The sequence below is a fragment of the Chiloscyllium plagiosum genome, chromosome 7, assembly GCF_004010195.1.
Source record: "Chiloscyllium plagiosum isolate BGI_BamShark_2017 chromosome 7, ASM401019v2, whole genome shotgun sequence".
NCBI lineage: Eukaryota > Metazoa > Chordata > Chondrichthyes > Orectolobiformes > Hemiscylliidae > Chiloscyllium > Chiloscyllium plagiosum.
The window spans coordinates 49,718,609-49,744,307 of NC_057716.1; the positions used below are offsets into that span (position 1 = coordinate 49,718,609).

The following is a 25,699-nucleotide window of genomic DNA, read 5'->3' on the forward strand; positions in this document are numbered from 1 at the left end:
TGACCATTTAATGGATTGTTATCCACTTTCTGAAATATTTTAATGTTCTTAAACATCTAATTTCACTCAAGTTCAAGAAAGGTTGACATGGCTCAGGGATAGTCTAGGGCTAGATTATGAATTCTAATGTTTTCCAGAAAGTTACTTGGGATTTTAGACAGACACTCCATGCTGGTGTTATTCACTGACTCCCTGTCATTCCAGATTTGCTACCAATTAAGTGAAGAACATTTTTCCTCATCTCAGTCCTTGTATACTGAAACAGTGACCCCTGCCTGCTGCTAGACTGTCCAACCAGGGAAAATATTCTTTTTGCATTTAACCTGTCTAGCTTGATAGAGCTTTGCATGCTTCAATCGGATCCCCTTGTTCTTCTAAACTGTAATAAAACAGAGCCAATCAAACCAATATCTCCTCATAGGAAAGTTCTGCCATCCAAAATATCAGCCTCATGAATCTCCATTGCACTTCCTTTATGCCATGTTGTATGTTAGAAGACCAAAACTGCATGCAATGTTCCAGTTATGGTCTCACCAAGGCCCAATAAAACTGCAGGAAGACATCCCTAATTCTAAACTTAAATCCTCATGCAATTAAGGCATTTCCTTCTTGCTTTTGCCTTCTTGCTGCACCTGCCAGTCAACATTCATTGACTGATGTACAAACAAACCCAGATCGCTTTATACCTTCACACTTCTCAAGGGCAACTCAGGCAATAAATGCTGGTTGAGCCAGCAAAGCCCTCTCCCTCTGAATTAATTAAAAACAATGCTACGAGGGTTGACAATGGTGTAAAATAAGTGCACTTTAACCTCTTAAGAATTTAACTGGTCTCAGTACCTGTAGTTACCTCAGTGCATTGTATAACATGTCCACCAATGTTTCATCATCCATCAGGTCAATCTTGTTTTCAGCTAACACACGAAGAACCATGAACTGTGGATGTTTTCTAACGAAATCTATAGTCCTCAACATTTGTGGCCTTTCTTTTTGAAATTGCCAGAGCAGATGTATTGCATGCCCGACATGTTTCACTGAAAGCTTGGCTTTATTTTTTCCTACAACGTCAAATATTTGGTCCTCATTGGAGCAGTTGCCGAACTGATCCAGTAAGGAATCACAACCCATTGCCCATGGGCGATAAAAGTTCATTGAAGGACAGCATGTTCGCTTCAAGAGAAGCATTTTTATTGGAAGCATGTCTTTTTTTCCAAGCTTAAAGTATATTTTCAGATCTTCTCAAATTCCAAAAGTAACCACAAAATATTTCTGCTGTGTATCAAAAATCCACATCTGTTATCTCCACAAAATGAAAATTCCAGAGGACATTTAGGATGTATTAATTATCTGTAAAAATAGAAGAAATCCAATTACATGACATTAAACAAATATTTGTGATTTTAGACAAATAATATTGAATACATTATTGAAGTCACTATCAACAGTAGATACTTTTAATCAATTTGTTGAGACGAGTTATGACAAACCTCTGCAGCAACCTCTAGCACTCTGTATCAGGGCTTTCTCTCCCAGCAGCAAGGACATTACCATTGTCTCTTGGCTGGGAACTAAATATCCAAGGATACACATCCTGTCGAGAGGACAGGCAGTCAGGCAGTTTGGTAGGATTGCCTAGTTAGTAAGAAATGAAATTAAATCAATATCAAGAAGCCATACACAATCAGAAGGCATGGAATCTGTCCAAGTAGAATTGAAGAAACAAAAAGAAAAAAATGACTCAGAAGGGAGTTATGTACAGGTCTCCTGGCTGTAGTCAGGATGTGGGGGAGAAAATAAATCAAGAGACAGAAAGGAATGTAAGAAAGACACCATTATAGTAATTATGGTGACTTCAATATGCAGGTAGACTGGGAAGACCAGGTTGATTGAGGATCTCAAAAATATGAATTCATGGATATGATTCTTTTTGGAGCAGTTTATGAAACAGCCCACTAGGAAAGGCAATTCCACATTTGGTGATGTGTAATGAGGCAGGAAACTTAAGGTGAAAGAACCCCTAGGGGGCAATGACCATAATATAATAGAATTCACTCTGCAGTTTGAGGGGGAAAGTTTGAAATGGATGTATCTTAGAATCCCTACCGTGTGGAAACAGGCCCTTCAGCCCAACCCTCTGAAGAGCATCCCCCAAACCCATTCCCCATTACTCATTTATCTCTGACTAATGCACTTAACCTAACCTAACCTACACATCCCTAAACACTATGACCAACTTAGCATGGCTAATTCACCTAACCTGCACATCTTTGGATTGTGGGAGGAAACTGGAGCGCACGGAAGAAACATGCAGCCATGGGGAGAATGTGCAAACTCCACACAGACAGTTGCCAGAGGCTGGAAACAAACCTGGATCCCTAGCGCTGTGAGGCAGCAGTGCTAACCACTTAGCAGTCCTGTAAGGTATTACAATTAAAAGGTAACTACAAAGACATGAGGGATGTACTGGCCAAAGTTGATTGGAAGGGGAACCTAGTATAAAGACAATGGAACAGCAATGGCAGGAACCTCTGGGGGTAATTCAGGAGGCATAGCAAAAATTCATTTGGACTGCTCGAAAATGAGGCTGGAGAAGTAGTATTGGGTTCCAAAGAAATGGTAGATGAACTGAGTGAGTACTTTGCATCACCTTGACCAAGTGGCAGAGGAGGGGACAATGGGATTTTTTTAGGATGGTAGCCAGTGACTAGTTCCATAGGGGTCCAGAGGAGGTTGACAAGAATGATCCTGGAGAAGAAAGGCCCATCATATGGGGAGCAGTTGAGAGCTCAAGGCATGTATTTGATAGAGTTTAGAAGGATGAAGGAGATCACACTGAAACTTACAGAACTTTAAGAGGCCTACAGAGTGGGCATGAAGAAGGTATTTCCAGAGTAGGAGAGACTAGAACCCAAAGTCTCAGTTTCAGAATGAAGGGACAACACTTTAGAAATGAGATGAGGAGGAATTTCTTCAGCCAGAGAGTGGTGAATCTGTGGAACTCATTTCCGTAGAAGGCTTTTGGAGCCAAGAGTCTTTGAGACAGAGGCAGATAGGTTCTTGATCAGTAAGGGGATCAAAGGTTACATGAAGAACACAAAAGAATGTCTGAGAAAGCTATGATTGATCAACTAGCAGACTTGATGGGCCAAATGAAAAATATGGCTAAAGTAGTAGGAATGGGACTCTGCTCCTAAATTTGTGGTTTTATTGCTGGACTATTAATCCAGAATCCCAGATGATGTTTGGGTGACCTGGGTTCGAATCCCACCATGGCACAAGGTGGAATTTAAATTAAATAAAAAATAAGAGTCTAATGAAGACTATGAATCCATTGTAGATTGTCACAAAAATCTAGCTGTTCTCAAACACCCTTTAGGGAATGAACCACCACCCTTACTTGGTCTGGACTACATGTGACTCCAGGCCCATAGCATTGTGGTTGAGATGTAATTGCCCTTTGAGATGGGCAATAAATGCTGACTTAGCCAGTGACACCATACCATGAGTAAGTGTATTAAAAAAAACTTCTGATCTTATTGTGCCACAAGAGCCCCATTATCAACATTTTCAGTTGACCTAAAGGTGCAATCCTTTTTTTATTTAAAACCGAGTTAAAGGAGCCTGTATGGTTCAGCCGATAGCATTTATGCTTCTGAGCCAAAAAGTCAGAGGTTCAAGTTCCAGCCCACAATTTGTCAGTCATGAACGTGCATTCACATGGCTCAATAGTCAATCTTCAAACTCTTTCAAGCCATCTAAGACATAATTGTCTAAAGGGTGTATGAAGGTAAATAAAACATCAGTTCTGTAAAGACTCTGCTGTCTGTACACTGATACACACCAATGTTCCTCATCTTTCTTCATTCAACAAAGTTTTCAATTTAAAATTTGATTCCAATAACTCAAATAATTTTATAGCCTTGACCTTTCCCAGGTCCATGAGCCCAATCATATTTCGACCATAAGACATAGGAGCGGAAGTAAGGCCATTTGGCCCATCGAGTCCACTCAGCCATTCAATCTTGGCTGATGGGCATTTCAACTCCACTTACCCGCGTTCTCCCCGTAGCCCTTAATTCCTTGTGACATCCCATTGTATTCCATCTGCCACATTTTTGCTCAATCTGTTAGCCTCTCCAAATCCCTTTGAAGTATCTTTGTGTCTTCGCCACAACTCTCAATAACATGGAGCTTTGCATCATCTGCAAACTTGGAAATATTATATTTCTGACATACAAATCATTGCTATAGATTTTGAAAAGCTAAAGCCAAACACTGATACTTGTGGTACTCCAATAGTAACAGACTGCTCATTTGAGAATAACCAATCCATTCTTACTATCTGCTTTCTATCCATTAACTAGCTCCCAAACTACACTGACATATTTCCCATAATTCCAAATGGTAAAATTTTGTTTCACCTCTTATGTGGGACAACATCAAAAGCTTTCCGAAAATCTAAATATAACATGTCACAGTTCTCCTTTACCTACTGTCCCCCCTCCCCCCCCCTTGTTACACTGTCAAGGAATTCATGATTTTCCTTGCATAAGTCTATGTTGACTCTGTCCAATCCTAACTTTATTTTCTACATGACCTGTTAACACAACCTGTTTATGAACTGTAGCATTTTTCGTAAGACTGATGTTCAGCAAACAGATCTATGCTTCTTAGTTTTTGGTCACTCCCTCCAGTTTTAAATAGTGGGCTTACACTTGTCACCTTCCAATCTTTTGAAATCACTTCAGATTCCATAAAACACTGAAAAACCACCAAACACAACTACTGTCCCAGCCACAGGTAACAACACTCTGGGATGCAGATTCCAGAGAATGTAGGTATTTAAATCCTATTAATCTCTCCAGTACTTTTTCAGTAACACCAATATCAATATCTTGAAGCTCCTCATTTATACAACTCGATAGATCCTCTGCTTTTTCTGGAAGGTTTTATAGAGTCATAGAGATGTACAGCATGGAAACAGACCCTTCGGTCCAACCCGTCCATGCCGACCAGATGTCCCAACCCAATCTAGTCCCACCTGACAGCACCCGGCCCATATCCCTCCAAACCCTTCCTATTCATATACCCATCCAAATGCCTTTTAAATGTTGCAATTGTACCAGCCTCCACCACATCCTCTGGCAGCTCATTCCATACACGTACCACCCTCTGCGTGAATATGTTGCCCCTTAGGTCTCTTTTATATCTTTCCCCTCTCACCCTAAACCTATGCCCTCTAGATCTGGACTCCCCGAACCCAGGGAACAGACTTTGTCTATTTATCCTATCCATGCCCCTCAATTTTGTAAACCTCTAAGGTTACCCCTCAGCCTCTGACGTTCCAGGGAAAACAGCTCCAGCCTGTTCAGCCTCTCCCTGTAGCTCAGATCCTCCAACCCTGGCAACTTCCTTGTAAATATTTTCTGAACCCTTTCAAGTTTCACAACATCTTTCCGATAGGAAGGAGACCAGAATTGCAAGCAATATTCCAACAGTGGCCTGACCAATGTCCTGTACAGCCGCAACATGACCTCCCAACTCCTGTACTCAATACTCTGACCAATAAAGGAAAGCATACCAAACGTCTTCTTCACGATCCTATCTACCTGCGACTCCACTTTAAAGGAGCTATGAATCTGCACTCCAAGGTCTCTTTGTTCAGCAACACTCCTGAGGACTTTACCATTAAGTGGATATCTCCTGCTAAGATTTGCTTTCCCAAAATGCAGCACCACGCATTTATCTGAATTAAACTCCATCTGCCACTTCTCAGCCCATTGGCCCATCCAGTCCAGATCCTGTTATAATCTGAGGAAACCCTCTTTGCTATCCATTACACCTCCAATTTTGGTGTCATCTGCAAACTTACTAACTGTACCTCTTATGCCCGCATCCAAATCATTTATGTAAATGACAAAAAGTAGAGGGCCCAGCACCAATCCTTGTGGCATTCCACTGGTCATAGGCCTCCAGTCTGAAAAACAACCCTCCACCACCACCCTCTATCTTCTACCTTTGAACCAGTTCTGTACCCAAATGGCTAGTTCTCCCTGTATTCCATGAGATCTAACCTTGCTAATCAGTCTCCCATGGGGAACCTTGTTGAATGCCTTACTGAAGTCCATATAGATCACATCTACTGCTCTGCCCTCATCAAGCTTCTTTGTTGCTTTTTGAAAAAACTCAATCAAGTTTATGAGACATGATTTCCCATGCACAGAGCCATGTTGACTATCCAGAATCAGTCCTTGCCTTTCCAAATACATGTACATCCTGTCCCTCAGGATTCCCTCCAACAACTTGCTCACCACAGAGGTCAGGCTCACCGGTCTATAGTTCCCTGCCTTGTCTTTACCACCCTTCTTAAACAGTGGCACCACGTTTGCCAATCTCCAGTCTTCCGGCACCTCACCCGTGACTATCGATGATACAAATATCTCAGCAAGAGGCCCAGCAATCACTTCTCTAGCTTCCCACAGAGTTCTTATGTACACCTGATCAGGACCTGGGGATTTATCCACCTTTAGCCGTTTCAGGACATCCAGCACTTCCTCCTCTGTAATCTGTATTGTTTAGTTTCCCTAGCATCTGCTAATGCATTGTAAAGTCTGCTGACTTGCTTATAACCCACATTTTCACACTTTTCTTTTCTAAATATCCATCGAATATTTTAGTTCTTTTTCATATTCCTTATTACTTTACTCATTCCATTTTCTCTTTCTTACACAATCTTCCTGCTTCTCCATTGCGGACTTCTAAAATACACCCAATCCTTTCACTTGCCACATTTTGGCAACTTTACACATCTCTGTCATATAATCTAATGACCACACGTTAGAAAGCTTCACTTCAAATAAAAAACGAAAACCATTGAAGCTGGAGATGTGAAACAAACAAAAATGGAAATTGCTCGAGAAACTCAGTAACTCTGGCTGCATGTGTGGAGAGAAAACAGTTAATATTTTGAGTTGAAACAGATGCTGCCACACCTACTGAGTCTCTTCAGCAATTTCCATTTGTGTGGGTTTTGGAAGGCTTCATTTGTTGGATTTTTGTGCATTAAAAGAATGCATTATAATTTATTTCTCACTTTTTAAAAAAAAGATGCTAGCTATTTCTTCAAACAGTTTCCCCAATCTGCTCCTCAGCAGTTTTTAATTCATTCATTTAGGAGATGTGGGCATCATTGGCTGGGCCAACATTTATTACCATCTCTAGTTTCCCACGAAGGTGGTGATGGTGAGCTACGTTTAGATTAGATTAGATTAGATTAGATTCCCTACAGTGTGGGGACAGGCCCTTCGGCCCAACCAGTCCACACCGACTTTCTGAAGAGTAACCCACCCAGACCCAATTCCCTCTGACTAACACACCTAATACTACGGGCAATTTAGCAAGGCCAATTCACCTGATCTGGACTGTGGGAGGAAACCGGAGCACCCGGAGGAAACGCACGCAGAAACAGGGAGAATGTGCAAACTCCACACAGTCACCCAAGGCTGGAATTGAACCTGGGATCCTGGTGCTGTGAGGCAACAATGCTAACCATTGAGCCAGCATGCCGCCCCTGAATGTCTTGAACTGCTGCAGTCTGTTGGCTGTAGATAGACCCACAGTGCCATTAGGGACGTAGTCCCAGGATTTTGATGCAGCAGTGCTAAGGAATGGATCTCTGTTTCCAAATCCAGATGGAGAGTAGCTTGTAAGGGAACTTGCAGGTAGTGTTGTTTCTACGTAACTGCTGCTGTTGACTTTATGGATGATAGAGGTCATGGGTTTGGAAGGTGCCATCTAAGGAGCCTGGAAAATTCCTGCAGTACACTATGTAGATGGAAAATTCTGCTGCAACTGAGCTTTGCTAAAGGGAATGAATGTTTGTGGACTGGTAACAAGCAAGTGGGCTGCTTTGTCCTGAATGGTATCAATCTTTAAGTGTTGTCGAAGCTGCAGTCATTCAGCCAATTGGAGAGTATTCCATCACACGCCCGACTAGTGTTTTACACATGGTGAACCGGCTTTGAGAGTCAAGTGATTTAGATGCTGCAAGATTCATCTTATCTATTCTTGTAGCCACAGTACTTATATGGCTAGTTCAGTTCTTGTCAATGGTAATTTCCGGGATGTTGGTAGCAGAGCATTTTATTTTTTAAAATTCGCTTGTGGATGTGGGCATTGCTGGTTGGCCAGCATTTATTGCTCATCCCTAGTTGCCCTCTAGAAGGGGTGGTGAGCTGCTTTCCTGAACTGTTGCAGTCCAAATGGTGTCGGTTGATCCACAAAGGGAAGGAATTCCAGGATTTTGACTAAGCGAGTGCAGGAAAAGCAATATATTTCCAAGTCAGAATAGTGAGTGGCTTGAAGGGGAACTTGCATGTGGTAGTGTTCCCACATATCTGCTACCCTTGTCCTTCTTGGTGGAAGTAGTCATGAGTTTCTAAAGTGCTGTCTGAGGAGCCATGGTAACTTTCGCGATGGTAATGTCATTGAAACTCAAGGGACAGTGGTTAGATTCTCTTTTGTTGGAGATGGTCAATACCTGGCATTTTGTGGACCAAAACGTTACTTGCCACTTGCCAACCCAACCCTGGATACTGTCAAGGTCGTGCTGCATTTTGACACAAACTGCTTCAATCTTAGAGAAATCGCAAATGGTGCTATACATTGTGCAGTCATCAGCAAACATTCCTGCCTCTGATCTTATAATGGAGGGATGGTCATTGATGAATCAACTGGAGTTTGTTGGGTCAAGGACATTACTCTGAGAAACTCTAAGGACTCCTGTAAGGTTGTTCTGGAGCTGAGATGACAGGGTTCCAACTACCACAATCATCTTTCTTTGTGCCAGGTATGACTCCAACCAGCAAAGAGTCTTCCCCAAATTCCCACAGACTCCAGTTTTGCTCGGGCTAATTGATGCCATGCTTGGTCATATGCAGCCTGGTCAAGAGCTTTCACTCTCATCTCACCTCTGGAATTCAGGTCCTTTGTCAATGTTTAGACCAAGGTTATAATGAGGTGGAACCTAAATTGTGTGTAAGTGAACAGGCTATTACTAATGAGGTGCTGCTCGTGATGGCACCTTCTATCACTTTACTGATGATGATCGAAAGTAGATTGATGGGGCTGGATTTGTCAGGTTGGATTTTTCCTTTCCTTTTGTGTACCAGACACATCTGAGCAATTTTCCACATTGTTGGGTAGATGGGGTCTGGAGTCACTTTTGAAGACTCCTGGCATAGGTCCATCTTGACTGTGTACCAATGTGCCACTACTTCTGTTGGGTCTGTCCTACTGTTTTGGGATATTGTTTACAAGATGTGATTTCATGCACATAACTATGTCAGGCATTAGTGATGAGGACTGTGTTTTTTCCCCTTTCAAGCTTGCTGGAGGGCAGTTAAGAGTCAACCACATTGCTTGGGTCTGGGTTCCCTAAAGTGATCCAGATGGATTTTACAACAATGGTGTTTAAATCCAGTTTTTAAAGTTTTAATTAAAATACATCTGCTCAGGTAGGATTCAAACCTGGGTCATCAAAAACATTACTTGGGTTTCTGACTTACTAATTCGACTGTCAATACCACTCAGTCATTGACTCCGCAAGACCTCAATTACTGAATGAACAAGTTCACTTTCACACTTGACATAAAAATCTACCATTTTATGGTCTCTGTTTCATATAGATTCCTTTACAATTAGATTCATTAATTAGCCCTGTTTCATTGAACAATATTAGATCAAAAAATGGCCCATTCTCTCATTGGTTGCTCAACACTGCTGTTTAAAAAAAATCTTGCATACATTCCAAGAATGATTCCTCCACAATATTAATAATAATCAGAGTTACCTAACCCTTATGCAAACTGAATTACTGTATTACTTTTATTACACAAATTGTCTCTGATAGTACGTAGTGGGAGATTCAATAATAGCATAAAATTATCAGAAACTAAAAAACTTGGTAGGGTTATGGGGAAAAGGCAGGAGAGTAGTAACACAAGCGACAAGGTTGGCCAAATGGCTTCCTTTCCTTCTGTATCCTATCAATGGTTCAATATTGGTGTGGTCTTCACGACAATATATTTGCATGATGCAAATTCCGAAGCATAGGCCCTAAAAACAAAATCTAACTGATTTTAATCATCACTTTGCACAAATAGAGAACTCAATGGGTAAGAGAAACACAAAGTGTATTTCAATGCCGGACGCTGATGGATAAAAAGTTCTGTTTTCTGTTCCCTTTTCGCTGCGACCCTCTCTAACCTTCGTGGAGACCGCGGCACTTATGTTCAAACTTCAATTGCTTCTACTATAAAGGCTAGGTGAGCAGCTGTCCTTACACACAGGTATCAGGGCCGAAACATCACCTTCTCCCATCCAGCGATCCTCCAGCTCGGCTGCAGACAGCTGGGAAGAGTTGGGGAGTCGGCACACGAAGTGTCTTGAAGCCGGGATACCGAGGTACAGTTCGCAGCGCCGGGGGCTGCTCTGCCCCCAACAGGCGAACTCTGAATCGGCCTCCACTCACTGATTGCAGCCTCGTCAGTTCGAGCCGCCGAAACGCACCGGTTTCTCGAAGGTACTGACGTACTGGCAGCGCCATTTTCATTTTAAAGAGGCCGAGAAAGATTCATGAACTGTTCCAGCCATAACACCCGCCAACAAACACCATACCCCCGCGGAGCGGTTAGTCATTCTCTCCCTTTTCAATCTCAATTACTCCTCTCCCAACCTCTGTACTGATTTTACCTGATAGCTCGGCCACCATTGGCGAGGCCACGATCCGGAGACTCGAGTAGATGGTGGATCCCAGTTGTCCTCCACCGCATAACGCAATACGCACCAACACAAACCCGTCAGAGAGCGGCTACCGCGCAACCTAACCTGCTAACGCCGAGTGGATGGGGCGGGATGTGTACATGATTGACGTTTATGTCGACCAGTAGCGATGTCCGAAGTCAGTTCGAAGCTGCGGGGTGATGTGTTTAGGCCAATAGGGGTGCCGGGCGCGGGAGTGAGTGAAGCATGTGTGGTTGTAGCTACTCGGAGCCTGGTGAATGAGGTTTAACGTTGTTGGGCCCGGAGTGGGATTGCGAGCGGGTTGAAAGCCCGGAATCGGTACCCGGTGCAACGGCCCACTGCGCCCTTCGGGAGCCTACTCTGGTTTAGGGAGCTGTGGGGTGGACGTTGTTGGGTGAAGTGAGTTTTTTTCCCGCTGGTTTGGAGACGGTCTCGTTTGGTATTTTCGTACAGCGTCTGCATTTGCTTACAATATCTTTCAAAATTCACGGGGAGAGGACTTTAATTTACAGGGTGCCGGTGATGGGTAAAAAAAGACACTCGAGAGGTTCTGAATAAACGTCTTGTTCCATCAGTGTGTTTGCTTTCGTTTCCATTTCCAAACTTCGGGTAATGAACGACATAAATTGATCGGGCAGACGTACTGAAATATTCTAGTAGTGGTATATCAAATGGTACTTCAATTTTGATGTAAACTGGGCCAAGACATGACACCCAAGAGTTTATTGCAGTCATTTCTATGGTAGTTGCTTCTTGGAAATCAATGGAGTTTGTTTGGCGGCCTGGGTGTGAAGGGGTGCTTGCAGATTGCAGAGAAGTTGATGTTGAAAGCCATCGAAATACCTGTTTTAACACAATCCATACAATTTCCTCATGTAGTTATATTTAGTAATCTAATCATCATCTCACTCAAATTCAAGTAAAACTTGAAAATTGGAATAATTTCTACCAGTGATTATCATTGGGTGCAATTTGTTTTATTGGTAAACTCGTTGAGGCCTAAACGATATTGAAACTCCAACTTTTTAAAAAAAATCCCTTTTATAAAAGTTTGACCCTTAATAGTTATATAATTATTTTCTTCAATGCAAATGCAGCAAATAAGAATTAACTCCTGTCAAAATATTTTAAATTGAGTGGCATTCTTAATTATTCCAAGAGCAAACTTGCATTTTGGTCATGCTTTAGCATTGAAAGCCATCTTAAGGTGTTTCGGGGAGTGTTGGCAAACTAAATTTTAACATCAGTCACATAATGTGATATTATGATAGATGACCAAAAGATTGATTGTAGAGGGTGGTGAATCTGTGGAGACCAAGTCATTGAGTGTATTAAGTTAGAGATAGGTTCATGATTAAGGAGATCAAAGTTGGGACAAAGGTAGGAGAATGGGGTTGAGAAGCATATCAGCCTTGATTGAGTGATGGAGCAGACTTGAAGGGCTAAATGGCCTAAGTCTGTGCTTGTATCTTAGTCTTGTGGTCTAGGGTATTGAGGAGAAGTGGTTTTTGAACAGAATCTCCAAACTGGTGGGTTATCTTTATGGAACAATGAAAATTGAGGGATCTTGTTGCAGGACTGTAGGAGATTACAGATAAAGAGATGGGTGAAACATAAGAAATATGTAAACCAGGATGGCACTTTTAAATTAGTCATTTTTGGCTCTGGCATTGATTATAGGTTAACAAACAGGTTGGTAAACAAGACTTAGTGAGAGTTAGAATAAGGCAGAAGAGCTTTTCATTATCTTATTTATAGAGGGTGAAAGGAGGAAAACCAGTCAGGGACTGTTGAAATATTCAAGTGTAGTGGTGTAAAACAATGGATTTCAGCACCAATGAGACAGGAGCAGAATCATAAAACAGTTACAGCACAAAAGGGCAACTGTCCAGCTGTCTGGTCTGTGCTGACTGTCTGAAGAATGTTTTGGAGGTAGAAGTGGATGTTTTTGGTGATGAAGCAGATAGATGATTGGAAGGTGATTTCTGGATCAATTACAGTGCTATGCATTTGAGCAATTTGGATCATTCGTAGACAGTGGTCAGGGAAAGGGGTAGAGTTAGTGGCTAAGGGACAGATCAAACTTGTTTGTATAGTATTGGATTTCACACTGTCAGTATTGACAAATTAGACAGTGGAAGAGTCGAGAGAAGATGCATTTATTAAAATAATGCTTATTGCTGTTGAATACTTTCAGCAATAAATATTTTTAAAATTATAAAAAATGTCGAGACAATATAATTTAAACAAGCTGCCTAAAGATTTATCATTGTTTAGACTCTCCAGACTTTTGAGGTGCACAGCCATCAAAACTGACTATGTTGCCATAGTTATTTTAAAAATACATTAGAATATTCTAACATAAACATTGTTTTACCATTCTCCCTACATAATGATGTAATTCCCTTAACAGAATCTGTGGACTAAATTCCACATTTCATCTACTGTTTTTGAATAAACTTTTTAAGCTTTATTTCAAATAACGTGTTTTCTTTAAAATTTCTGTCCACACTGTCAGTCAATAGAATAAATTTTGCAGCTGTTGCTATGCATATTGTAGTCTGTCATAGCCTTGAAGACCTCAACCAGTTGACTCTTAATTGTTTTACAATTGTATCTGAAAAGAATACAAACCCAAATCAAACTTCATACCTCCTAACCCCTTTTTCAAACCATCGAGTAAATTTTAGTAGTATATCATCATTGCCTTCATATAAAGGGTGCCCAAGCATAACAGTAAGGTAACTGTTCTAACCAACATCTTTTGTAAGTCTGGTTTATCTCCTTCCATTTATATTAAAATCCCGGCACAAATTCTGTTTTTGTTTTTTGGCCGATGTTATGACTATCTGTATGGATATTGAGGTCCCTCTGCTGAGTCAATCCATTTAAGATTTATTTTGTTTCTTGATTCTTTTAAAAAATACTTTCTACATCCACGGGGCGGTACGATGGCTCAGTGATTAACACTGCTGCCTCATAGCACCAGAGTCCCAGGTTCGATTCCAGCCTCAGGCGACTGTTCATGTGGAGTTTGCACATTCTCCCCGTGTCTGCATGGGTTTTCTCCGGGTGCTCCGGTTTCCTCCCACTGTCCAAAGATGTGCAGGCCAGGTGAATTGGCCATGCTAAATTGCCCATAGTGTTAGGTGCAATAGTCAGAGGGAAATGGGTCTGGGTGAGTTACTCTTCAGAGGGTCGATGTGGACTGGTTGGGCTGAATGGCCTGTGTCCACACTGTAGTGAATCTAATTAATCTAATCACAACTGTTCTGCTAGTCCAGTCTATATCCACCTACACAATTCGCATGATCCAAATGACCAAAATTGGAGCCAGCAGCAAGTTTAGTTGTTGCTCCTTCTGTAACCAAATGCAGGAAATTTTCATATGTAGTAAATACAAGGGTGGACTAATGGAATGCCGCTTGTGCCATATGTCTGGTCAAGCATTTTTCCCTTCTCCTTTGCTTTCTATCCTTTATTCTTTGCCACTGTCTTCAACCACTGCTTTGTTCATGTGATCACATTATCATTGTCGCCTGCCTCCTGTGGTACCAGACCGAGTGCTTTTTGAAATGTCTAAGCCATTGCATATTCATTTGTTTCTTCAAAGAATTTCAGGTAGGACAAGTCTAGTTGTCCTCTGTAAACTAGATCCACTGACCCTGATTCATGATTCATTATTTTGTCTCAAGCATTTAGTCCTTCCACCGAATATTATGGATTCCAGTAGAGTCATAAAGATGTACAGCACAGAAACAGACCCTTCAGTCCAACTCGTCCATACAAACCAGATACCCTTGCCTAATTTAGTCCCATTTGCCAGCACTTAGCTCATATCCCTCTAAACCCGACCTATTCATATGCCCATCCAGATGTGTTTTTAAATGCTGTAATTGTACCAGCCTCCACCATTTTCTGTCTGGCAGCTCATTCCATACATGCACCACCCCCTGCGTGAAAAAGATGCCCCGTAGGTCCCTTTTATATCTTCCCCTCTCACCCTGAACCTATGCCCTCTAGTTCTGGACTCCCCCCACCCCCCCACCTCAGTTTGCTAACAAATGATGACTAACTACCTTTTATGTGTTATTTATTTGCTTCTCTTTAAAGACAAGGTTATATTTGTCGCTCTGAAGTCCTCTGGCAAATGCTTTTCATATAACTTTGAAAGATTATAGTCCAAAATAGGTTGATTTTATTTCAGTATGTTTTCATGCACAAACACATTGTTCTTTTCTTTGATTGCATAGTATCATGTACATTTTTTTGGAATTATATAGTGATGTTATAATTTCTATATTTGACATGGTAGGTGACGTTTTGGATATCATTGCATGTGTACATGTGTGTGTATCAAGTTGTGCTTGCCTGCAAATAATTCTGTCACATTGGCTCACAACTTCAATATTCATAAAACAGCAAAAAATCAAAACTTGGAACAGATAGGAAAAAGCAAGAATGGAAACATTAAATTTGAATTTCAAGGATGGACAATTAGCAAAAGATGTCAGAACACTTCAAAAGGAACAGCAAAATCTTCAAATTCCTTCAAATATCTTTGATTCTGCACCCCCGGGGTCCGAGTAGGTAATAGGGTGGAAATATAACAATGGTAGTTATTCCTGTCTATTTTCTACAATAAAAATGTACGTAACAATTTCTTCTGATGGAATCCTATACAAAATCATGTTGCCAGTTCTTAAAGCATTGTCCTTCAAATGCAGAAACTAGTTATGGTGGAAGCTATAACTTTTGGTATGTACATGGAATAATTGATATTACTAAAAAACGTTTACAGTTTGTAGGTTTCACCCATTTTGCTGGCAATTTTTTGAAGTTTACATCTTTTTCTTCTACATACCCAGTTTAGAAAGGAGTTTGCAGTGGTGATGCTCATGTGCCTCCATTGCTCTTATCCTTCAAGGTGATGGGGTCATGGGTTTCAAAGGTACTGTCAAAGGAGTTTTGGTAAGTTGCTGCAGTGTATCTTGTAGATGTTACAATTGTATTACTTCAACTGTGCATCAGTGCTGGAGCAAGTGAATGTTAAAGATTTTATGCAAGGTGACTGCTTTGTCCTGGATTGTGTTGAGCTTCTTGATTGTTGTTGAAATTGCATCCATCTAGACAAATGGAGAGTATTTCATCAAACTCCTGACTCGGGCCTTCTAGTTGGTTGGACTGGCATTTCAAGATAGGAACTGATTTACTCACCACAGTATTCCTACTTTGACTTACTATTATAGCAATAGTATTTTAAATGCTCATCCGGTTCAGAGTCTGGCTAATAGTAAACTCCATCATGTTGGCATTGGAGGATTCATGAATGTCAAGGTCGTGGTTGGTTCTCCCTTGTTGAAGATGGTCACTTGCCAGTACTTGTGTAACACAAGTGTTATTTGCCACTTATCATCCCAAGTTTGAATGTTTTCCAAGTCTTGCTGCATGTGAACATAGATTGCTTCAAAATCTGATTAGTGAATGGTACAAAATGTTCTTCAATAATCAGCAATCATCCCCTTGTCTGACGTTATGATTGAGGTATGATTATTGATGAAACAGCTGTAGATGGTTGCACCTTGTTCACAAACTCAAGGACTTCCTGTAGTGATGCCTGGGACTAAGATTATTGAATTCCAGTTAGGTGTATCTCCAACCAGCGGGAGCTTTCCGCCAATTCGCATTTACTCCCATTTTGCTAGGACTCCTTGAAGCCATACTCTGTTATATAATCCATTAATGTCAAGGGCAGGTATTCTCTGGCCAGCTGTGGAATCCAGTGCTTTCTTTTGTTTATGTTTGGACCAAAGCTGTAACGTCATCACCCTGGTAGAACCCCAATTTAGTGTGAGTAACCAGTTCGTTGCTTAGCAATGTCGACAATGCAATGTCAACCTCTTACATTACCTTGCTGATAATCAATAGTAAAGTGCGAGGTCAATAACTGGCCAGATTGGAATTGTCCTTTTTTTGTGGTCACCACATAGCTGGGAAATTTTCTAAATTTCTTGGTCTTCACTACTGAAGTATTACTCTCACACGTTGAATAAGGAAAACACTGTGTCTAGCAATCACCAAAAATAGAGGTCACGCAGGTCTGTTGCCGTCAAAGTCGGCTATCTAAAACCTGGACTTGTTTGGAAATTGGGCACTGCTTGCATAAAGTTGTAGTGAGTAAAACCTAAGAAGAATTCACTAGGGCAGTTTGGATAGGCAATGCACTGGTGCAGTGTGTATCCAGACCAGTTAACTGATTCACATGCCAATCTATTCTGCACTCGAAATCATCCTTGACCCAACATCCCTGTAAAAAAAGCTTGTCACATGCCTCATAATATTTAATATTGAAAAGCTTGGATTATGTTTTAATCAGATTTAACACAATTTAGCTGGATGCTCAAAATAATTAGAACATCAGTTTATAGATAAGTAACCAGAAAGTTTTCTTTGGTTTCAAAACGATAAAACAGCTTGACCTTGAACTACCCACGGCCCCAACCGACCAACCAGAATCCAGAATTCACTGCGTATTCATCATATGTACATAGGTCCTCCGGGGAATGGAATTGAAGCAAGTGGGAAAGTAAAGAATTTTGGCTTTTAAAATGAATCACTTTTGGAAAGATTTGTGACAAATCCTGTTAAGCTATACCTAAAATAGCATGTTCTTGATTGTGTTTACAGGATAATTCATTGTAAAACAAAATATGACATATTGTCCTTACACAAGACTTTAATTCAGCCTCAATTATGCGCCAAAAAACATTAAAAGCAGGATAAGGCAAGGTCATCGCTCCAAAGCTAGCCCTGCATTCAGTATGAACATGATATGTCTGTCAACTCTAGTTTCCATCTCTATTCCTATATTCCTTGATTCTCTCAATGTCCAAAAAGCCAGTTAGGAAACTGCATTGTTTTTTGGTTTTTCTCATGGGTGATATTGAAGTTATAGAAAGGATGAACAGGAGCGCCACAAACTTAAGTTCCTAGTTTGGTACATATAAAATGCTAAGTTTTTTTGGAAAAGCATCACTTCAAGTCCTAGAGACTAATAAAATTTGGAATTAACAAAAATGTGTTGTTGTGAGCCAAATATTTTAACACACAAATGAGGAGAACCACATGTTAGGAAGGGAAGAATGATGTTGTATGTTAGCTAGTTTTTTTTCCCCCAGAGAGAAGTGGATCCATGGAACAGATTGCTGGTTCATGTAATGGATCTTAATTTGATGTAGTCTTTCAAGAGAGAACTGGATCTGTTTCTAGGTAAGATTGGCAATAATTTTGTACAAAACGTTGGTATTCTGTTGTAACGTTTGCAATTTTGTTCTCAACTAGTTTTAGTAGACTTAAGGAGTCAGCGAGAAGTTTTCTTGGCTTTCTCCCCTTAAATGACTGGAATTCCTGCCTGGGATTTTGCCCCTTTCTAGAGGTGACTTGGTTTAGCTCAGTTGCCTGGATCATTGGTTTGCAGAGCAGTGTGATGCCAATAGCGTGGGTTCAATTCCCAGCAACGGTTTGAGGTTACCATGAAGGAATCTCCTTCTCGACCTCTTCCCTCACCTGAGGTCTGGTGGCCCTCAGGTTAAATCACCACCAGTCACTTCTCTCTGATGAGAGAGCAGCCCCTATGGTCTGGTAAGACAATGGCGACACGACACAGCACAACAAAAGGTGACTCTGATGAGTAGAGAAAGCTTTACTGTGATGCATAAAGTATCAAAACAACATTGACAGGTTGGATGGAACAATTATTCTTTTCTAGCTCATTATTGTTTCTACTTCTATAAATGCGCAAGTTTGCCAAATCATGAGTGTGATTGATGTACTGGAGTGTAAATTGATAGGTAATAACAAGTGTAAGCAATAATTGATTTTTATTGATTGTAGAACAATTTTGAAGCATCCATATGTATATGCTATTTTAAACACTTGCTAACAATCTGAATTAGGCAGACTGTTGGCAGTTAGTAACTTTTGACCTTAAGACTCTCTGGAGCAACCTTTAAGCCCTTTTTACCTAGAGCAGTAGGGTGCAAAGAATTTTATGTGAATATTTATTCTGATCATGCATATTTTACAAATATTTTCTGTAAGAACTTTTCAAAATTAAATGAATTTTCAGCTCTATCATAGGTATTGTTAGAGAGAGCTTTAACTACTTAGAGGAGGGAGGAGGGAAGGAAGGAAGGAAGAATTGAATAAATTAAAGGGAAATTATCAGACAATGAATTAACTTAGCAATAAAAGTAATGATAATATGACAGGAAGGGACAGTGATCGCAGATTTAAGAGTGTGCCAACAGATAAGTCTAGCACTTACAGAAACAGTTTAAAAAATTTGAATTAGAGGTCCTGTACCATTTTTAATAATACAGATGAATTGGCAGTATAACTAGAAATTCATATATTTCCTTTCTTTAATTCACTCAGGAGATGTGGGGGGGTGGATGTTGTGTAGAATGGTCAAGGATGTTTGAGCTTCTGGTGGGACAGGAGATGTGTTGATGGTATCTTGATAGCACACTCTTGAGGTTGGCTGAGTTGAAGTCACCAGCTACTGTGCATAAGGTCTTGCGGTATTCTGTCTCAAGACTTTGTTCTTTTGATAAAAATGACCCTGAGCTATGAAGCATACAATGGTAAAGATTTAAGAATGGAATGTATGTCCACTGTTATGCCTTTTGTGAAGTTTCCCCCTCTAGCACAGTCAACTTACCCCTTACATCTTTTATAGTTTTTTTTAAATTTAGGAGCCTAGTTTTGGATTGCAGTTCTTCACTTTCTAGACCAATGAAGAAACCATATTTTGGTAATGTTTCTTAAAGGACCCCTCACGGCACCATTTATTAATTAACTCGTTCTTATTGCGTATAGCCAAATGTAGGAATGCCTCCGACATTGATTGGTTTTTCAACATACAAGATGAATTTTGAATATGTTGTACACTAGGAATTCATCTGCTATGGTTTTGCCTAGTCTATATGTAAATTACGATAGTACATAATTACTGTAGTGCCTTGTTGCATGGATCTCTAACTTCCTGTTTAATGCCTTCCCCTACCTCACCGTTATTGTTTGGAGGCTTGTAATAAACTCCTGCTAATATTATCCACTCGTTGTTGCTTCTTAGCTCTACATCCAGATTTTCTGCACCAGTATTCTTTTGTACTATTACACTAATTTCATCTTTCACTAACACCACTCATTTTCTTTACTGTTCTGCCATTTTTCTCCTTGGATGTTCAGTTCCTAGTCTTGGTGACCCCATAGCCACATTGCCATAAAGGCCGTCATAACACACCGATGTACAAATATTTGCAACCACTGTTGCAATTACAAGCCATTCATCTACTTTATTGTAAATTATATTCATAATCTCCATCAATAATTTGGATTTGGGGATTAAATTATTTTTTCACATTTGTAGGATACACAATTGGTTGGAAATGTGTGTTGTGAGGAGGATGCAATGACATTTTGAGAGGATTTGGAGTGACTAAGAGTGGGCAAAAATTTGACAGATGTAATATGTGCATAAATGTGTAAATGTCCACTTTAGTAGGGTGGAAATCAAGAACCAAGAACCAGGCAACCAGCGGGTAGGCCACGTGGGATGGGATGAGGAGGAAAGTCTTCACTCAGAGGCTGATACATTGGAGTTCTTTGCCTTTGAGGGCTATGGGGGCTTAATATTTGAGTCTGCTCAAGACGCTAATTGATAGATTTCTACAGTTTAATAATATCTAAAGATACAAGGACAGTCCAGGACAATGGCCTAGAAGATCAGTCAAGATGTCATTGAATGGTGGGAGGGCTCAAAGAAGTGAGCTAGTGGCCTACTCATGATCCAGTCTCTGATGTTCTAAGTTCTATTCTATAGATGCAGCAAAGTAATCCCCATATCCACTTCCCTGCCTTTTCCCCATTACCCTTGATTCCTATGCTGTTTAAAAATCTGTCTCAATCTTGAAAATACTTGACCCACACTCCACAGCCCTTTGTGGTATTGATTTTGTTAGAATTTACAATCATCTGAACAAAGAAACTCCTCATCCCTGTCGTAAATATGATCCCATTCTGAGATAATATCCTCTGGTCGTAGACCCTCCCACAAGGGAAACAACCTTTCCACATCTACCCTCTTAAGTCTTCTAAGAGTCTTGTAAGTTTCAATAAATAAGTTGTAATGAAGAAATAACTTTACAAATGGATAAGGATAGGTTAAGTGAATGAGTGAAAATTTGGCAGATGAAATTTGATGTGGACAAGTTTGAGGTTATCCCTTTTGGATAAGCAGGCCATTTATTATCTAAATGGGGAGAAATTCAGAGTGCTTCAGTGCAAAAGGATATGGGTGTCCTTTTGTATAAATTACAGAAAACTGGTTTGCAGGTGCAGTAGATAGTAGGAAGGGAAATGGAATGTTGGCATTTGTTGCTAAATTGATAAAGTATAAAAGTAGGGAAATGTTGCTGCAAATGTACAAGACATTAGTGAGACCACCTGGAGTATTGCACACAATTTTGACCTTATTACAAAAGGAGGGATTTAGTTGTATTGGAGATTGTTCAGAGAAAGTCCACTAGATTGGTTCCAGAGGCAAGGGGTTCAACTTATGAAGAGAGACTAAGCAATTTAAGCCCATACCAAATGGGGTTTAGAACAATGAGAGTAGATCAAATTGAGATACATAAGATGCCACGGGTGATTGACAAAGTAGACATTTAAAGACTACAAAGTAGACATTTATGTGGGCGGCACGGTGGCACAGTGGTTAGCATTGCTGCCTCACAGCGCCAGAGACCCGGGTTCAATTCCCGCCTCAGGCGACTGACTGTGTGGAGTTTGCACGTTCTCCCCGTGTCTGCGTGGATTTCCTCCGGGTGCTCCGGTTTCCTCCCACAGTCCAAAGATGTGCAGATCAGGTGAATTGGCCATGCTAAATTGCCCGTAGTGTTAGGTAAGGGGTAAATGTAGGGGTATGGGTGGGTTCCGCTTCGGCGGGTCGGTGTGGACTTGTTGGGCCGAAGGGCCTGTTTCCACGCTGTAATGTAAACTAAACTAAACTAAACTAAACTTTTTCCTCACATGGGCAATCTAGAAAGAAAGGTCATAATTTCAGGACAATTTCAGGACAGGTTTAAAGCTGAGATGAGAAGTTACTTCTCTCAAAGGATCACAAATCTGTGAAATTCACTACCCAGAGTGTGGTCAGTGTTGGGACACTGAGTAAATTTGAGGAGGAGATAGATTTTTAATTAGTAATGGCATTGAAGAGTTATGGAGAGCAGGCAGGAAAGTAGAGTTGAGGCTGAGATAAGATCAGCCATGTTGGTATCAAATTGCAAAGCGTGCTGAAGGGACAGAATTGCCTGCCCCGCTCCTTGTTCTTATGTTCTAATAGGGTCACCTCTTATTCTTTGTCCAACAAGCAAAGGCCCAATCTTTTAAATCTCTCCTTGTATGACAGTCTGTGAATAGCTTTGAACTGCTTCCAATGCCAGCATATCTTTCTTTAGATAAGGGACCCAAAACTGTTCAGTTTTCCACCTATGGTCTGCCTTATAAAGTTTTAGCAAGACCTCCTTACTTTTATGTTACATTCACTTCGAAATAAAGTCAACATTTCATTGCCTTCCCTATTATCCACTGAACTTGGATGTTAGATTTTTTTTTGATTCATCGATGAGGATTCCCAAATCCCTTTATTCTGTAGCTTTCTGCTGACTTTCTCCATTTTAAATATTATTTAGCCGTTCTGTTTTGCCTGTTGAAAAGCATAACCTCACATCTTTGCCCACTCAGTTAAGCTGTCTCCATCACTCTGCAAGGATCCTAATTACTTGCCTTCCCACCTATTTTTATCATCCACAAACCTGGTTCTCGTGCATTCACTTTCCTCATCCCAAATCATGAACATGTTTTAATAATTGTAGCCCCAGCACTGACCCCTGTGGCATACTACTAGTGAAGACTAAGGCGAAGTGTTTATTTAAACTCTCTGCCATTTCCTAGTTCCCCATTGTTATTTCCCCAGCCACCTTCTCTCAGGAGCCTATGTTCATCATTTGTTGTCAGCTAGCAGTTTGTTATTCTGCTTGTACATAGACTTTTCTCTGCTTCATAGAACTGCTGTCTTTGGCCATAAAATTAAGTTTTGCTTCCCAGCAAACCGAAATGGTAGACCCCCAGCTTTAAACTTAGAAAATAATTAGATCACATTTAGTGAGATGTAAGAGTGAAGGTGCAAAAAAGAAAGACTTAGTTCATAAGACTGCACTGTGAGTAAATCCCTTATGCTGAATATTTGACTAATCATGGCATCTGTTTCTTCTGCAGTAAATACAGCTTGTGAATAGCATGGGGGTGAAAACACAACGTCCTCGGTGTTTTTTTGACATAACTGTCAATAATCTGCTTGGTAAGGGAAATATACTATAGCAATTATGTTACTTGCATGAATACACAAACTTTCAATATACAGAAATGATCATGCTTCAGGTTTAGCTTTTTGAGTTCATTTTGTTGTATTATAATTGCAAACATTTTACTGACGTTGTTCTTTAACAATCTGCTGTTGGTTTGGAACTTTGTTGCAAGTTCAAGTTGTGCGGTTAAAGAAATACGTACATTTATTGGGAATGTGAGTGGAATGTATCGTAAGTTTCAGAACATTATCACTATAAATTAATAAATCATAATGTGAAAGGTTAACGATGCTGTCCTTCAGGAAATACATGGCAAAATAAAAATGTGTATTCGAGTATTTTGCTCCAAAATTTATGGTGAGGGCTCTTGTGTTGCAGTGTTAGTGTCCCTAACTCTGAGCCAGGGGGCCTGGGTTCAAATCCCACCTTCTCTAGAGGTGTGTGATAACATCTTTGAGCAGACTGATTTTAAAAAAAATAATCTAGTGTTTTGTGTCAACGTCAAGCAATCTCATGTTCTGTGTAGCATAGGTCAGATGCAGAAGAAAACACCCTTTGCACATTCTCAGCATGGTGCATTAACTGAAGGTCTACAAGATGCTCCTTCCTACTTCCATGTAAAATTTCCACTTCTCTCCAAGTGTCTTTCTTGAATGAAGTTGTCACTTTGAGTTGCGAGGATTTTGATATTGTTTTGCGTATTGTTGATAAAGTTAGTAACTAAATGAATGTAATATGACGTTAATGTAGCAATAGAACTTTTATTATACTGTTTAAGACTTTGATTTTTTTTACAGTAGGCAGAGTTGTCTTCGAATTGTTTTCAGATGTGTGTCCAAAGACTTGCGAGAACTTTCGCTGCCTCTGTACAGGTTAGTTGGGAGTGTGGAGTGCTTTGAACTAGAACTAAGAAAGATGTTTTGGTTTTGTTGGATGTTGAATTGGATCTTCCAATCTGGGAGGGAATCCCTAATTTCTGACCCAACTCAGACAAAATGTCAACCACTTGTCTTTGGAGGAATTTTCTGGGTGAATGTCTGAGGTAGGAGCCTTCCCTGTCAAAGTATCACACATCCAATCCAGAAATCAATGCACGGGAAAAAGAGGACTCCAGAGGCTGACGATCAGAGTCGAGAGTGTAGTGCCGGAAAAGCACAGCAGATCAGGCAGCATCCCAGGAGCAGGAGAATTGACATTTCGGTCATAAGCCCTTCATCGAGAATGAGCCTTGTGGACCGGGGATCTGTGAGGTAAATGGGAAGGGGGTGGGACTGGGGGAAGGTAGCTGAGAATGCAATAGGTAGATGAAGGTGGGGGACAAAGTGATAGGTCGGAGAAGAGGGTGGAGCAGATAAATGGGAAAGATGATGGACAGATCAAGAGGGTGGTGCTGAGTTGGAGGCTTGGGACTGGGATAAGGTGGGGGAAAGGGAAGTGAGGAAACTGGTGAAATCCACATTGGTCCCGTGTGGTTGCTACCGTCCCCCCAGCCCCCACCCCATTCCATTTATCGCTCAGACCCTGGCCCACAAGCCTCATTCCCGATGAGAGGCTTATGCCCGAAATGTTGATTCTCCTGTTCCTCAGATGCTGCCTGACTTGCTGTGCTTTTCCAGCACCACACTCTCGACAGAAATCCATTTAGGCAGCAATGGGGTGCATCGGTGCTGAAACCAAAATCCCTTTTGCCGCAATCCACCACAATCCAAGGTTAAAAGTCCTAAGCCTACTCTAAAGCTACTGAGAGAAAATAAGTGAAGGGATAGAATGGCAGATAGGAAGGGGGAGTTGGGAGCAGATGGGAAAAAAAGTATAGGTGATAGGGCTGAATGTCTGGTGGAGCTGGCCAGGGTGGTCGCACGTGACTGGGTGAGGGCTTGGGGTATAGCAGAGGCTGTTGGTTTTAGGGGGGTGGGGGTGGTTGCTGAGGTTTGGAGATGGTCACAAGGGTGGCTGGGGTGTTATGGAATATTAGGTTCGGATGAGGCATTGAGTTTGTTATGTGGAGGCCAGGGGAATGCATGGAGATTGAAGTTCTGCATGCCTGCATGTCATAGAGCAAAGGGTGTGCGGAACCCAAGGAAGCTGGTGGCAGGTGCCAAAGCATGTGGGGGTCAGTGCTGGTGAGGGCACGGTGCAGATACCTTCTGAGAAGTATGTTGGAGTTGATGGGGTTACGATTGTGGGATTCAGGATAGGATGGATGGCAATACGTGGCGATCAGTAAGATGTGGGAGTTGGTCAAGATTGGTTGGTGGGTGGGCATGGAAGCTGGGAGATGTCAGGTTTCAGTTTCAGGAGAGATTGGTTGCGATTGTGAAAATTGTGGGAGATGAGAGATGGTTACAGGAATTGGAGTGCTCGGTGACTGGGAGACTCTGACTACTGCAGGAATAGGGACAGTTCATGGTAATTATGGAAGATGGAGTGAGTTTAGAGCAACAATGGGAATTTGGGAGGGG

At 41.0% G+C, this 25,699-nt stretch overlaps 2 protein-coding genes across 12 annotated transcripts in view; one reads left to right on the forward strand and one right to left on the reverse strand.

Moving 5' to 3' along the window:
* The window catches only part of fastkd1 (FAST kinase domains 1), a 53,629-nt gene extending 42,676 nt beyond the window's left edge, over nucleotides 1–10,953 (reverse strand). For 2 of the 8 annotated variants that reach the window (XR_006312141.1, XM_043693665.1), the window contains exons 1-2: nucleotides 10,753–10,953; nucleotides 851–1,347 (exon numbers count right to left, since the gene is read on the reverse strand). Coding sequence is in view for 6 of the 8 variants with exons in the window: in XM_043693665.1 (XP_043549600.1) it covers nucleotides 851–1,200 (350 nt within the window). In the remaining 2 variants the exon portion in view is untranslated. Of the gene's footprint in view, nucleotides 1–840; nucleotides 1,348–10,343; nucleotides 10,689–10,752 lie in introns of those variants that run through there. The other 6 variants (XM_043693664.1, XM_043693660.1, XM_043693663.1 and 3 more) reach the window with 6 other exon arrangements.
* Nucleotides 10,954–11,063: 110 nt separating this feature from the next.
* The window catches only part of ppig (peptidylprolyl isomerase G (cyclophilin G)), a 49,310-nt gene continuing 34,674 nt past the window's right edge, over nucleotides 11,064–25,699 (forward strand). Inside the window, exons 1-5 of one of the 4 annotated variants that reach the window (XM_043693655.1) lie at nucleotides 11,065–11,202; nucleotides 15,672–15,774; nucleotides 17,982–18,072; nucleotides 23,149–23,230; nucleotides 24,035–24,109. In XM_043693655.1, coding sequence (XP_043549590.1) covers nucleotides 23,170–23,230; nucleotides 24,035–24,109 — 136 coding nt within the window. In that variant the 5' untranslated portion in view covers nucleotides 11,065–11,202; nucleotides 15,672–15,774; nucleotides 17,982–18,072; nucleotides 23,149–23,169. Of the gene's footprint in view, nucleotides 11,203–15,671; nucleotides 15,775–17,981; nucleotides 18,073–23,148; nucleotides 23,231–24,034; nucleotides 24,110–25,699 lie in introns of all 4 variants that reach the window. The other 3 variants (XM_043693659.1, XM_043693658.1, XM_043693654.1) reach the window with 3 other exon arrangements.